Genomic DNA, 15,724 nt, shown 5'->3' with positions numbered 1-15,724 from the left:
ATGATATAAATAGCCTGGCCTTAAAGCATTACAATAGTCAATTCTGTTGGAGATAAATGATTAACCTTGCTTTTTAAAATATTGCAGTTTAAACAGACACCTTAGTTTATAATATTTAAAGCCAGAGAAAGTAGACTCTAGGAATTACAGAACTGAATTTCCACACCGAATGTGTCCACGTGAAATATAACGCCTAAATTTCAAATGGACTTGTCAGACTACCCACTAAATTTAAACCCAAATAACTATAATTTGGCCGCTGTTTTACATTAATAAAGTCGTTGTTTAATAATGTAATTGAAGAAGTATTATTTGGTTTAAAAGAAAAAAGGCAACTAAACATAAAGATTGGATTTCCCAAACATATAATCTAATGGTAAGATATATAAAGAAAAAGAGAACTGGGTCAAGCATTGAACCCTGAGGGCGGCACGGTGGCACAGTGAGTAGCGCTGCTGCCTCACAGTTAGGAGACCTGGGTTTGCTTCCCGGGTCCTCCCTGCGTGGAGTTTGCATGTTCTCCCCATGTCTGCATGGGTTTCCTCCCACAGTCCCAAAGACATGCAAGTTAGGTGCATTGGCGATCCTAAATTGTCCCTAGTGTCTGTTTGTGTGTGCCCAGCGGTGGGCTGGCATCCTGCCCGGGGTTTTTTTCCTGCCTTGTGCCCTGTGTTGGCTGGGATTGGCTCCAGCCAACCCCTGTGACCCTGTAGTTAGGATATAGTGGGTTGGAAAATGGATGGACGAATTGAACCCCATCTATTAACCCTTTAGTTAATAGATGGAGGCCTAATCATGGCTACTCTGAAGGAACTGGGGACATTTGAAATGAATATTCAGTTGATAATGATTCATTAGTAATGTCAGCTCTTGGCTGTGCTACCCCAATTGAGTTTTTCAACAAACTAATCAAAACTCAGTTTAAAAAGATATCTGGTAGAATTCAATTTGGAAAGCCGTTTCTAGTTCTAAGATCACATTCAATGTACTAAATTGGCTTGATTTAGGAGCGGATTGGTTCCTCAATAAGTAATAATGTTAGCACATGTCCTCATTCAACGAGAAGCAGCTTTATCTAAGGTCTTCTTCCTGTTCTCTATGACTAGTTGTTGTTTGACAGATTCTTTATATCATTGGTTTACAGGCTGAGGTTTTTATAATAATAATACATCTTAAAATTTTAAATGTAACCAATTTGAAAATTTAAATGTCAAAGATAATCAAATAATGATCTAAAATATTTTTTTATTAACTGGAGTGAAATAGCATAAAACATTTTTCAGCGGTTTACAGTTGACGTCATGATTTTTTTTTTTTTTTTAATTTACTGGTTGTTTGTACCCAACAACACATTTCAAGTATTAAGCATCTGAAGCTATTTTTTTTAAGCTTTTTTTTTTTTTTTTTCCGGAAATTAGCAAACATTCAGGTTTGTTACTACACTGAAAGATATTTTATTTTTAATTTTGCTTTTTAAGATTGTGCTGCTTTTGACTTTGAAATAGTTTCTACATTTAAGAATTCAGTTTCATTTGTACTGGTCTCTACCCTTCCCATTGATAGTTGCCATTATTTCAGTACAATTATGGGAGCAAAATCCATAGAAAAAGGCACATTAATAAGAAAATCACAAAAGAGGGTTAAGCATTTACAACTATGGCAAAAGTGCAAACATTTTAAAATTTTATATGAATGTATCTCATACACTAGTGTACTTTTCTGAATATAGAAAAAAATACCAGCTAGTTAAGAAAAATGATCAATTAGAGGTTAAAAAGACTCACTAATTATAAACAAAAATTGGCAGCCACAGTGCCCTCCGAACTCAGCATGGGCTTGAGTGATTTAGAGACTTTCTGCCATTTTGTTCTGTTCATAGCACTGCAGATCTGTAGTAATTATTTTATTTTTTTCAGAACAAACCAGGGTATGTTTCTCTTTTGCCAACTCAACTAATCTTGAAATGACTGCCTTGTGCTCTGTTTCAACCTACCAGGCTAGATGTTAGCAGTGGCGTAGCTAGGAGGGGCCGGTCCGCCCCGACCGGCATTATTGGCCAAAAGGCTCAGTACAATTTTTGTGTGTAAGCCGCAGGGTATGGAAAAATATCATTCATGAATGAAAAAAGTCAAATTCTCTGATTTCTATCCACGAATGCTTCAAAAATAATTTTCAGACTGTCCTTCTGTGACAGCATCAGACACAGCAGTTGAAATTCAGGAGGCAATAACAAAAATAAGCATAAACATTACACCGATAATAATTTCTAGGAAGATAAACAACTAATTTACGATTTATAATTTTGTTTCATTATCAATCTGAATGCATTCTTGCTTTGCGCAGAAAATATTCCCACCTATCACTTGTACACTACACTAGTTCTGGTTTTTGCAGCGTAATTATATTAAAATAATAATTAGAACACGGCTATACTATAGTCTTGTCTACTTGATGCTTATAAATAATTATATGTGAAAGATTATTGCTGTTTCTCTATATATGAATAAATCTATGCAAAATTTTTCTTAATTTTTCCCTATATGTCATTTTAATTTTGTATTTAAATAAGTTAACATATTCAGATATATTGGGGAGTGGCAAATTGAAGCCCCGCCCCGCCCTGAGCAGCACGAACTCTAGAGCCGCCACTGGATGTTAAGACACTTTGTGTCCATGTCGTTGTTTGCTTTCAAAAGTCATGTAAATTATGAAACAAATGTGACATGTATTGTGAACATTTGCTTCTCAGTGAGTGTCATTTCCTCCCAGTGCAGTTCAAGCAGTGGGCAGTCAGAATCACAGGCTCCAAATGAACCGTCACTTCAGTTGAGTAAGGCTTTCTGTGCCTCGTAATTGCCCTGACTCAGTGAAGACAGCAGTTATTTTATAATCTTTGCATAAAATTTATAGAACACAAAGTGCTGTAGTTTTAGAATTTACCATATGTGGTATACAATACATTAATATGTTGGTGTTAGGCTAAGAATAAAATGAATGCCTCACGTGGAGAAGAATAAGAGAAATAAATTCATCAGGTCAGATTCAGTTAAGAGTGGATTTGGATCATTCAGCACTGCGTTTAAAAGCATCAGCACGCATATTGAGTTCAGCTTCCTTGTTTTTAAGCACAGTAATAAAATTACTGAAGAAATGATAGTGACAAAAGATTCAAATGTCCTTTGAGCGTCTTTTCAGTAAATTTGGTTGTAATTCATAAAGTCATTAGTCTTTAAGGCAAGCTTCTTTTTAATCTCCACAGATGTTTTTCTTTTCTCTCTCTCAAGTTTGATCCTGTAGCTTACAGAATTGAACCCATGATTGTACCAGACACAGAGTTTGAACCAATGCTGATTCCACACCACAAGGGCAGAAAGAGAATGCATCTTGGTAAGGTGAAATGCATGTTTCACTGTAATGTCACTGTGTCCTTACTTCCACTTCTGTAGTAAATTCTTATTTTGTGCTCCCTACTTTAAATAAGATTGAGTTTGTGTTTTTGTGTGCAGAGGTGCCAGTCAGATTGATTCTGCTTGAAAGTGTGATGTGAATGCAATCAGCATTTAATTTAGTGCACTACTTGTTAATTACAAAGAAAGACCAGTTGTGAACTCCTAAAATGGTTAAAAAAGGACCTGACTTTACTAAGGCAGCATGTGCACTAATTAACAATTTGAACAACTTGAATTGAGAAGTAGTTTTGTATAACATGTACTGTCCCTGTAAAGCCTGCCTTGTTATAGATGTCCCTAAACCTGAGCAGTACATACGGCGTTATTCACTTATCATTTTAGAGATTAGTTAACAGCCATACTCCGTTATATAGACTGGAAATACTGCATCTCCTGAAACTGAGCAGTGACTTCTTTTCACACAGTTCAGTCATAAATGTGTCGTTTTCAAAATTTGCTTTCAGAAAGATTTTTTTTTCTAAACCTCATAACTTTCTCTGGAGAATAAGCACAAAGTAATCTGCATCTGTACTCCAGATGTGCTATATGTCAGGTCTGAAACACAGCCTACGGAGTCTCATAAGACAGTATGACTATGATTTATATCACTCTTGCACATACTGAAGTCTGAATCAAAATATCAGGTGTAGCGATGTACAGTACTCCTGTATAACATAATGAGACTGTCAGTGCAGTACAGTATGTATGGGTAATACACTGGAAGTCTGGCTTTCTTTGTATTTAGGACATTCTGCACTACTGTTGACAGATACCCACCATCCAGCCAAAAGCAAACCAGGGCCAGTGTGTGTGTGTATTTGAGGACTGCTGACAGCAGGCAGATATTTGGAAAGTGCTGTCAGAGTGAAACAGAACCTTATAGTCATTTGTATGAACTACAATTGCTTTTTAAAAGAACAGCCATTGAAATTACTGATCATCTGGGGCCTCCTGTATAAACAGTGCATGTGCACAAAAATGTTGCGTACATCCATTTCCACACACACTTCGAGATGTGCACATTCTCACGGCAGCCTTCCCCCTTGTGTATGCAAGTTTCTGCTTGGTTTTGCAAACTGCCAGGACCCAGCGTCAAAGTAGTGCTACTGTTTCTGTGTGGTCTCCTTTTTTCAGATTCACATAATGATGTGAGATTTATCAAAAATATCGAAAATAATTGTATATCGTTTACAAATTTAAGGCACTTGATTGTAATCATTCTGTAACAATATATAATGGTGGAGACCATGGCCAAACTATTCCAAATAGCATAGCTGCTTTAGCGTTGTTACATAAACTTTCAGTACTTCCCATTTTTGAATTGTATTTATTGTGCTCTAAAGTGCCTTGTGATAATGAACTATGAAAAGGTGGTAAACGAATTGCTTTGTCAGTATTAGTTATGAACTGTCATGTTGACCTGTAATGTAAAGAATGCTTTGTTGGAGGTAAACCAACAACTTTTAAAACTCTAAAGTAGTGTTTTTCAATCTGATGAGGTCTCCAAAGGATTTTGAAGGAATGAACTGTGTTTTGTTTTCCTACACAGAGCTGAAGGAGAGCCTGACCCGTATGAGCACAGATCTCAAGAATAACGTACTCGGCTCGCTGCGTACTGCCTGGCAGTCATTCACTCGCATCCCTGTGCCAGCACTGCCCGCGGTGGCCAATGGCGACACTCTACCTGAAGCTGCCACCCAGGAGAGTGAAGGTAGGGCTCGCATTTGGACTTGACTAGTAACAGACCTGAAACTGGAAATGAACCCTTTTTTTTATGGTGCCATGTCTGAATAGAACAAGAACTAAATAAGTGTGGGGGACAAGAAACACATTCAGACGTGACTCCAGTTTGATTGTGAACAAATATAAAGAATTGTTTTTGCTCTAACGCATATAGACACTCAGCTGCATGCTGTGCAGGATATGAGGGGGTACACTCACACATGACAAGACGTTGTGGTTATTGTGATAACCTGCTGCCCTCCGAGACAGTAATATACTGCATAGTGAAGACACTGGCTTACAGCCTTGTAACATTGTTATTTTAAAAATATTTTTTAACCCAGTATCAGTTATATTAGTGTACATGATATGCCCATTACAGTCAAACTTGACCTAAACTTTTACATTTTACAGCTGCTTTTTTGCTTGAGCAATTCACATTTTCTGTTTTTAATATTTGTATTGCAAAAAGATTTCTCTGAGTGGGGTCCTATGGTCTGCATTACTAGCTTCTGTTTAAATGTACATGTGGCGTCTTGCGAGGTTAAGTTATTTAATGCTCTTTCTGATGGTTTAAACACCTTTTTCTGGCTTCAGAAGTCAACTCTCAAATTTTGGAGGTATTGGAAAGAAGGTTTTGCAATTTAGGCTTTCTTCCTGATGTCAGCCTCCTATCGTCGCCCTTTACAATATACAGGATGAACACGGCAATTACCTGTGATACACCATGTAAAATTAAATAGGCTGTTAAAGTAAAAGTACACTGCTAAATTAACAGTTACCTTTAAAATTGAGCTTTTTTTTCTTTTAAATGTAAATATTTTCCTTCCCCCTCTACTTCGTGGGCCCTTGAGCAAGGCACTTAACCTGCAATTGCTCCGTCCTGGGTATGACGTTAATCTGCATCCAGCCCTGCATGTAGGCCCTCTGACCTGCAGGGAAAAACCTGGGAGTTGGTTGCAGAATTGCCACTCCAGCCACCATAAAAAACGTCACACTGTTCAACTCCATCTGGACTAGTGTGGTGCTGAGGTGTCACCCATTGCATGGCTACACTGGGGTCCCAATCTGGGATCCTGAGTTGGTTCGTCATGTTGTGGGTGCAGCAATGCGCTGTATCAGTGCATGTTCCTAACCTCTGGTGAGCACGTGGGTGGAATCTCCTCCATCTCCACTAGTTATAGTGCGGCCTTCAGTGAACTTTGTGGTAAATTGTGCAGTAGAAGTAAACCATGGCTGCTGGGACAGAGCAGCAGGTTATAACAGTGGGATATGTCAGTAAGTATACAAGCAAACGGAAGAGACCACCTTTATAAAGTGAGTCAGTGGTTCATGCACAGTATGTGGAAGTGATTGTACAGCACAACTAAATTCTGCATCGACTCCTGTACTTGCGTACATTTTAAGATACTCCTCTTAACCTATAAGGCACTAAATGGTCTAACCCCTGCCTACTTGAGTGTCTTGCTCCATCGTCACAATCCCCCTCGTGTTCTTAGATCCGCAGATCAGCTGCTCCTAACCGTTCCCAAGGCACATTTTAAAGTTCGTGGTGAAAGGGCTTTTTCTGTCTGTGCACCCAGGCTCTGGAACTCCTTACCTTAAGTGGTTAGGCAAGCCGCTTCAGTCGCCACATTCAAATCACACCTAAAAACGCACTTCTTCACATTGGCTTTTAATTCTTAACCTGTCTTATTTCCACTTGCTTTTTGCTATTTCTCTGTTTTATTGGGTCCCTGACCTGTTTTTAGTGTCTCTGTTTTAATTCTCTCTTAATGTTTGTTTTTAATATTTTGCTTTTAGTCTTGCTTGTTTTAACTGTACAGCGCTTCGGTCAGTTGTAATGCTGTGTTTTTAAGCGCTTAACAAATAAAAATGGTATGGTATGGTATGGTACACACATGCTGGGTATTTGGTTTAAGTTTCATCTTCCATCCTGTCACATTGCCAGCTGAGACTCCCATTTCCAACACACCTGCTGGATGTGTGCTGTTAAGGTAGGTATTCACGTACAGATGCTTAAATCCGATCCCAGGCGAAGTAGCAAAGTGTAAGTCCAGAAAACATGGCAAATAAATCTTGCAGCATAAACTTACTTTATTAAGCACTTCCAGTTGATATAAACTGCTTAGTGACAGTCATGAACTACTCACAGCTTAACAGCTCAGTTAAGCAAAATGTTTACAACATGTAAGTTATATGAATGAGGTAAACAAATCATAGTTCTTGAATATACCAGGGTTGAAAAAAAAAAACTGCAGTACTGCACTGCCAAGTTGCTTGTTAAATTCTGGCTAATGCACAGCGGCACATGCTAACTAAATGGTTTGTTGTGTTTCTTTGGTGGTCATTTTCCTTTGTAATTTATGTTGTCTTCTGTTCGCTTCCTTACAGAATTCATTTCTCCAGCAAACAAGTTTGGGGTCATGCTATGGCTAAGTATCGAGGTTTTGAGATGTTTATTGTGTTAATTTTGCCAGTGCCAGTTTTGGACTAATTTTCGCAATTGCGTCTTTTTTTGTCTGTTCATTGTTGATAAAAATATGTGCTTTCCTTTTGAGTGTAGTTTCAGTTTTTTCTCACTTTAAATGGCCACTTATTGATTGCTGCATTTAACTGATCCTAGACAGTGTGTCCCTGCTTGGTGGTGCCAGTGCTCGGTGATTGTGCCGCTGCAGATCTGCCCTTCTTCTGATGCTTGTTACTATTCTTGAGCTTGATAAACAGCAGCCATTTTGTTTCAGAAGGCAGTGTGATAATAGGATGCGTATATATGGTGGGGCTGTGAAAGCCATTGCATAAATAAAGAGAACAATTTAGTGACATGCGTAAAATTGCTGTGTGTCTAAATGTCAAACAAAAAAGTGCTTTTTGACTTTCAGAGAGAGAAATTTGTTTCTTTACCTGACATGTTTCTGCAAGAGGATGTAGACTTCTAACTAGTTGTAGTAATATCCTGTAGATCCAATCTCATAGTGGACAGGGGCAAGCTGCTGCTCTTTTGTCACATTGCAATCCTGTTTTACATTTCCTGTATTAGCATTGCCTGGTTAAATGGCCTGTCAAATCAAAATTTAAAAGTGATTCTGTGTCTTCCCATAATTCAAATTTTACCTACTAAGTATTAACTCTCAGTTCTGAATGAGGTAAACAAATGAACAAAAGCTCCTTGCTTTAAAACCTAATTAATTTTTTCTCACTGAAAAGTAAACATTTTTTTCAATTTCTGATCCACAAAATCAGAATTTTCCTTCCACTTTTCCTGGTTAGGTTTGTAATAGCAACATGCTGACCTGGGCTGACCAAACCTCCTTGTCCCTAGCAGGTTCCCCAGTAATTTGTGAGAGCCAAGAAACAAAAAACCTGTCCAACGCATATTGGCTCTGCCCTCTGTACTCTCCCTGTTGACTGTTTATTATACACATACCCCGGGAGTCTCCCATGGGCCACCCTGACTACAGACCCCAATTCTCTTAACTGGGTCTTCTTAATCTGGAGAGGCAGCAGTTTTTCTCTGAGGTCCTCCCCTATCACCAGACTCCATGGTCATGGTGAGTGAGCCCAGCAGCCCTGTTCAGAAAGCACATTTGGTCCACTTGTAGTCTCAGTCTCATTATTTCAGAGTTCATGACCATAGGGAGGGGTGGAGATCTAGATTGAGACCAGTAAATGACAGCATCTACTGCAGACATGTCGTGGATTCAAGAAGTAGTCAGACCACTTCACTTTTTCCTATGTTGCAGCCTTATACTAAAATCATTTAAATTAATTTTCCCTCACATCAAGCAACACTCAGTGCCCCAGAATGACAAAGTGAAAACATAAATTTAAAAATATTTTGCAAATTTATTAAAAATAAAAAAACTGAAATATCCCAATGCCACTGACACGGTAGTTCCTTCTTCGCAACCACATCCACTGCACTGTCCTTAACATTGCTGAAGTTGGATGGATTCACTGGTTAATCTCCCCATTCCCTCTATTCTCATTTGTGAACAAGACCCCAAGCCCTTGAACTGAACCACTTGGGGGGGGCGCTCACTCCTTACCTCCAATAGCATGCTTCTCTTTTCAGGGAGAGGATCATGAGCTCAGATTTGGAGGTGCTGAAATGAAAATCAAAGAGCCTAAGAGGACAAATCCACAACACACACTTTGTTTGTGGTTGGCAGCAATTGCAGCCTGATGTAAACATACTTGTGAGTCTTGGCACACATCTTACAGATCTGAGAGTATTTCTTCCAGTGGGTCTGCTTATTTAGGTGCTACTGCTGTGAGGAAGGTGAATGTGTGGGAGAGATGAAGATGGGATCAATTGATGTGAATCAATCAGTTATCAGGTTTGCAATGCCAATATTTAATTAGAAAGTTGTATAAGACTCCCACTTTAGTTTCCTTACCTTTCTTTGTAAATGGGGTCTTGACTTGCATCAGGATGACTGAAGCAAACTCATGTTACGAAATGAAGTTAATACAATATTTTGATACCCACAAACATAGAAATAGGACAACAGCTTATACGGTATATAGAAATAAAGGAAAACAAGATGGAGGAAACAGACGAGCGTGTAACACAGAAGATGTTGGACATTCTTTGTTCATTTGCCAGTTGTGTTGATTTTACAAGATTTTTGGTTTAGCGTTTGTCTTTTTGAGTTTTCCTGTGATGTCACAATCAGCTCACACATACTTGAATGCAGAGACACGGGTGAGATGGACCTAACATATTGTGTTGCAACTCAAAGCTGTTTACCCCCAGATCTTTAAAGACTTCTATCTTCTAGCATTTAAAAAATCTTAAATCTCCGTTAAATCAGTTAATCACGAGCTTGTCACCCAGTACCACATAAATGTGAGACTGCAGGCCTTTTCCTTGGAGTTCTAATTTATCTTGGAGCAGATATGTCGCTTTATAATAGCAAGCTTGATCTCAAATGTAGGTCTGTTAGACTAAACCCCACTATTCGAATTTAATTTCTAATGTTTGCTTAAAAGAAATCTAAGTGGCAAAAACTGATATTTGAATGTAAATGAATGTTTGTTTTTTTCCTCGTATTAATTCTCACCTTCTGTTGCTTTGTTTGAAAAGCACGTAAAGACTTACAGCAACTTAATTACTATCAAAAAGAAATGGATAGGAAACGGTATATCTTCTGGCCTCTTGGCACAAAAAGAATATCTGATTAACCGTGTTCAAACTGAGGGATGTTCTCATGTTTTGTATGCGCCTCACTTGTAGAAGTCATCAGTGTGCGCAGCTCTGCTTTCTCTTTGATTACATCACTTTGTAGTGGCGGTGAACCCTGCTCTTTGTTTTAAAGTGTTGCATTCATTTAAAAGCTGCAGTTTTCATATTCATATTTAAGGAAACTGCATGAGTCATAAGCACATCATACATTACACATATATGCAGTGTAAGCAAAAAAGTAAAAATATAAATTATAAAAAAAACAAAAAACAAACTGAACATACAAATGTGCACTTTGCACCTGAAATGTTTAACCTTCACTGGAATATATACTTATGAATATTCAAATTGAATTTTTTGGCCTGCGGTGGGCTGGCGCCGTGCCCGGGGTTTGTTTCCTGGCTTGCACCCTGTGCCCCTGGGATTGGCTCCGGCAGACCCCCGTGACCCTGTACTTAGGATATAGCGGGTTGGCTAATGGATGGATGGATGAATTTTTTGGCTAATTTAAGCTAGTCCAGTGGTGTGTGGAGCTGTGTGCTGTTGCTCCAGGTTGGTGAAGACATTTTGCTTGCAGCGGATTGCACTCATTGTTTTGGCATCGTGGTGCAGTGCTGACCTCCACATCTTGCTGTTTGACTCTGCTATGCTTTCTGAAGCTTCATTGGAAAAACCAGTCGCTCTTTGTGATCCAAGGGTTTGCGCACTGACGTTCGCTTCATAAAGTAATGCTACCTCTCTGTCTTGCCAGACTCCATCATTGGCACAAAGGTCAAGCATGGCAGAGCGTATCTCAAAACTAGTGAATCCCTGAGGTGTATCCTGCTGCAAAGAGAATGGCCAGTAGCTTGTTGGCTTGGTTGATGCAGGGGAATGAGTCCGGAGTAACTGCTGACACTGGGTTATAAAAGATGGAGTGGACAGTTTGCCATTGGTTTCTGAAGTGTACAATGTCTCAGCATTTGCAAAGATGAATTATAACTATCACTTGTCTAATTAAGGCATCTTTGCAGCCATGTCATCTTATTTTTGATTAACACCGCTTGTTACAGGATGAATCGGAGAAGTCCAGCTGAACTGATGTTGGTAGTTCAGCAACTCAAAAGGAGTCTTTCAGGAATGCTTGTGGTGGAGGAGGACATCTGTGTTTCTGCATCTCTGTTCTTTTTCACAGAGAAAGCATTGTGTGCCACTGAAAGACTAATAAAACTAGACAATGACCAAACTGGCCTACACTGATGAAAGATGAGACAAAATGTTCCAAGTCTTTTTTGCAGGGCTGAAAGGGTGCAGTTAGACCCCTTCTCCATGAGAATTGTGAAATGTTTAAAAAATATATACTGGTCATATATTGATAAGTAGTGACAAATGAGAAACAAAGCAGTGTAACAGGGTACATTAAATATTGAATTTTTATCATCCTTCACATGTTTAAGCACTCCATCTATCACAAGTGTTATTAATCTACCACCGTGTTTGTATTTTCTATAATTAATGCAGTGGTGAAAGAAGAGCCATGTCAGCCATTAAAGGAGACAGAAGAAATTAACATCAAGACTGGCTTGCTGAATGGAGGCCGCCGGATTGACTATGTCCTGCAGGAGAAGCCGATTGAGAGCTTTAATGAGTACCTGTTTGCTCTGCAGAGCCACCTGTGCTACTGGTAACTATGCATGTACTTCAGCGCTGCCACCGATGAATTGTATGTGCACACGATCTTGCTGACATCAACAGGCTCATGTACTCCACTGTCTTCATACCCCCTGCTTCAATTTTATGTAAGCTTATTTATCCATAAATCCATTTTGGAACCATTGCACTCCAGTACCCAGTAACAGGAATCTGCTCATTTCCCAGAAGTATCAATTGCCAACCCTGGACAAGCTGCTAGTCCAGTGCTGGGAAATGTTCTACTTTGCATTACTTTCCACTGAGCTGTGATACAGATACACAACAGCTGAATATCGAAGGCACTTCGCATACATTATTTTTTATGAGTTGCAGTGCTTTCACACTTAATTGTGATTGTAAAGCTTACACACATACATACAGGTGCTGGTCATAAAATTAGAATATCATGACAAAGTTGATTTATTTCAGTAATTCCATTCAAAAAGTGAAACTTGTATATTAGATTCATTCATTACACACAGACTGATGTATTTCAAATGTTTATTTCTTTTAATGTTGATGATTATAACTGACAACTAATGAAAGTCCCAAATTCAGTATCTTGGAAAATTAGAATATTGTGAAAAGGTTCAATATTGAAGACACCTGGTGCCACACACTAATCAGCTAATTAACTCAAAACACCTGCAAAAGCCTTTAAATGGTCTCTCAGTCTAGTTCTGTAGGCTACACAATCATGGGGAAGACTGCTGACTTGACAGTTGTCCAAAAGACGACCATTGACACCTTGCACAAGGAGGGCAAGACACAAAAGGTCATTGCTAAAGAGGCTGGCTGTTCACAGAGCTCTGTGTCCAAGCACATTAATAGAGAGGCGAAGGGAAGGACAAGATGTGGTAGAAAAAAGTGTACAAGCAATAGGGATAACCACACCCTGGAGAGGATTGTGAAACAAAATCCATTCAAAAATGTGGGGGAGATTCACAATGAGTGGACTGCAGCTGGAGTCAGTACTTCAAGAACCACCACGCACAGACGTATGCAAGACATGGGTTTCAGCTGTCACATTCCTTGTGTCAAGCCACTCTTGAACAAGACACAGCGTCAGAAGCGTCTCGCCTGGGCTAAAGACAAAAAGGACTGGACTGCTGCTGAGTGGTCCAAAGTTATGTTCTCTGATGAAAGTAAATTTTGCATTTCCTTTGGAAATCAAGGTCCCAGAGTCTGGAGGAAGAGAGGAGAGGCACAGAATCCACATTGCGTGAGATCCAGTGTAAAGTTTCCACAGTCAGTGATGGTTTGGGGTGCCATGTCATCTGCTGGTGTTGGTCCATTGTGTTTTCTGAGGTCCAAGGTCAACGCAGCCGTCTACCAGGAAGTTCTAGAGCACTTCATGCTTCCTGCTGCTGACGAACTTTATGGAGATGCAGATTTCATTTTCCAACAGGACCTGGCACCTGCACACAGTGCCAAAGCTACCAGTACCTGGTTTAAGGACCATGGTATCCCTGTTCTTGATTGGCCAGCAAACTCGCCTGACCTTAATATTGTGAAGAGGAAGATGCAATATGCCAGACCCAACAATTCAGAAGAGCTGAAGGCCACTATCAGAGCAACATGGGCTCTCATAGCACCTGAGCAGTGCCACAGACTGATTGACTCCATGCCACGCCGCATTGCTGCAGTAATCCAGGCCAAAGGAGCCCCAACTAAATATTGAGTGCTGTACATGCTCATACTTTTCATGTTCATACCTTTCAGTTGGCCAACATTTCTAAAAATCCTTTTTTTGCATTGGTATTATATTGATATTCTAATGTTCCGAGATACTGAATTTGGGACTTTCATTAGTTGTCAGTTATAATCATCAACATTAAAAGAAATAAACATTTGAAACACATCAGTCTGTGTGTAATGAATGAATCTAATATACAAGTTTCACTTTTTGAATGGAATTACTGAAATAAATCAACTTTGTCATGATATTCTAATTTTATGACCAGCACCTGTAAGTCAATGACCTAATCATCTTTGTCTGATTTTTTTTCTTTGTTCTGTTTTTGTCATAGGGAGTCCGAGGATACAGCCTTGCTAATTCTGAAGGAGATTTATCAGAGACTGGGAATCTTTTTGGAGAATGTGCAGCAATAGCAGCTTTAGAGGTCATGCTCTGCTGCCTTTGAGGGCCAATGAGAAAGCAGATCTGCTAAATTCTTTCATCTTGCCTGTGCCCCACTTTTACCGCCCTAAAACCCATCATCAGCATTTTATACTGCAGTCTGGGCACCAAGGATTTACAGCCCACTTCAGTGGAAATGCTGAAGGCCTCATACAGGTGATCTGGAAAAGGCAGCTACACAGCGTACTACAACATACCAGATAAGCATCAGGCAAAGAGAACGGAAAGAAATAACCAAAATGTTTTCTGTAATGTTATTTCAGTCCATGAAAAAATAAGTTAAACTGGCAGGAAAGAGTCGATCGGGCAGATTCTATTTGCCAAGCTTAGTAATGAAAGAAATACCAAAGGAGAATGGATGTAAATTCTTTTCGTGCTGCTAGTTTTGAGAGCAAGTCTAGTCGATGGAGGACAATGTATACATGGATTCATTGTACTAAACTGCTTTCTGAAGAAACATTGTTCAGCTCCAAATGGTCTCCCTAATTATACAGTCGATGCAGACACAGATACTGGCTCAGTATACCAAGGTCAGACCTCGGAATGATAAAAGCTTTGTCTTTGAGTTTTTCATGATCTTTCATTATGAAATGCAGCTCACTCCTCTCTGCTTTGGGCTTGCTAACAATCTGCACCTTAAAGTGTTATCAAAGATTTTTAGATGTGGCAAGGATACTGTGAAAGGTTTGCACTTTATATGTATATAAATAAAAAGGCATTTACATTTTTTATTAACCGACCATTATTGTCCTAAGTATTTTGTTGTACAAACAAAAGTTCTTAAATGTCTGAGATTCATGTTTTCATATCCACACTCCCTGAACCCTGTCAGTTCATGGCACTGCTTAATTCACATACACGTGTTTTCAAAGGGACAGTTTAAAGTTAAACATCACTGCAGGACCCCTCCCAGGCTGTAATGTCCACCTATTATCAAAAGCCTTTTTTTCCCGCATATAAATACATGAGAGAAGTGACATTTGGACTCACTGAAGGGTTTAACACCTGAAATCTGAAACTGTTGTACCACACCAACTTTGAGTGACCAAGTGACATGCTCACCTTACTCCACTGCTTATTTGATCTTCAGGGGGAGGTTGCACTTTATTATGTCAGTGCAGGTCCTACAATCTAGCTTTCAATCTCCCATATTGGTTTTGTGTCTCAGTTTCATATATGACTTAGAAGTCAATCCCCTGGTGTCCAAACGTGAGAGAGATATTTAATACAATTCTCTGAGCAAATAAAAATCAGAAGAATGAATGAACAAAACTCAAAGTTTGTCATCACCTGAAGAGCAAGCTGTGAATAAATAGAAAAAAAATTGTAAACACAAACCAAAACTTTGACACAAATTTGTATGGCAGTTGCTGTATAACAGCAATGTGTCCCAAAGATAACAGCTCTTATTTCCTGTTTAATATTGCAAAAGTTCTTCGAAATAACTGCATATCTGAGGTAAGAGAGCATGAAGACATTTCACCTATTTCCTGTCTTGGCAGACTATGACAAAACATCCTCTTTCCTCGAGCAAACTAGTCTGTCCACCCTTCC

General features: G+C 39.2%; 1 protein-coding gene across 3 annotated transcripts in view; it reads left to right on the top strand.

Moving 5' to 3' along the window:
• The window catches only part of ddhd2 (DDHD domain containing 2), a 60,176-nt gene extending 45,266 nt beyond the window's left edge, over positions 1-14,910 (top strand). For all 3 annotated transcript variants that reach the window (XM_028803412.2, XM_051922058.1, XM_051922053.1), the window contains exons 15-18: positions 3,285-3,387; positions 4,999-5,160; positions 11,860-12,022; positions 14,061-14,910. In XM_028803412.2, the coding sequence (XP_028659245.2) occupies positions 3,285-3,387; positions 4,999-5,160; positions 11,860-12,022; positions 14,061-14,142 (510 nt within the window). In that variant the 3' untranslated portion in view covers positions 14,143-14,910. The remainder of the gene's footprint in view (positions 1-3,284; positions 3,388-4,998; positions 5,161-11,859; positions 12,023-14,060) is intronic.
• Positions 14,911-15,724: the final 814 nt, after the last annotated feature.

Source organism: Erpetoichthys calabaricus, chromosome 1, assembly GCF_900747795.2.
Source record: "Erpetoichthys calabaricus chromosome 1, fErpCal1.3, whole genome shotgun sequence".
In the NCBI taxonomy this organism is placed as follows: domain Eukaryota; kingdom Metazoa; phylum Chordata; class Cladistia; order Polypteriformes; family Polypteridae; genus Erpetoichthys; species Erpetoichthys calabaricus.
This window is presented reverse-complemented; position numbering and strand designations above follow the sequence as displayed.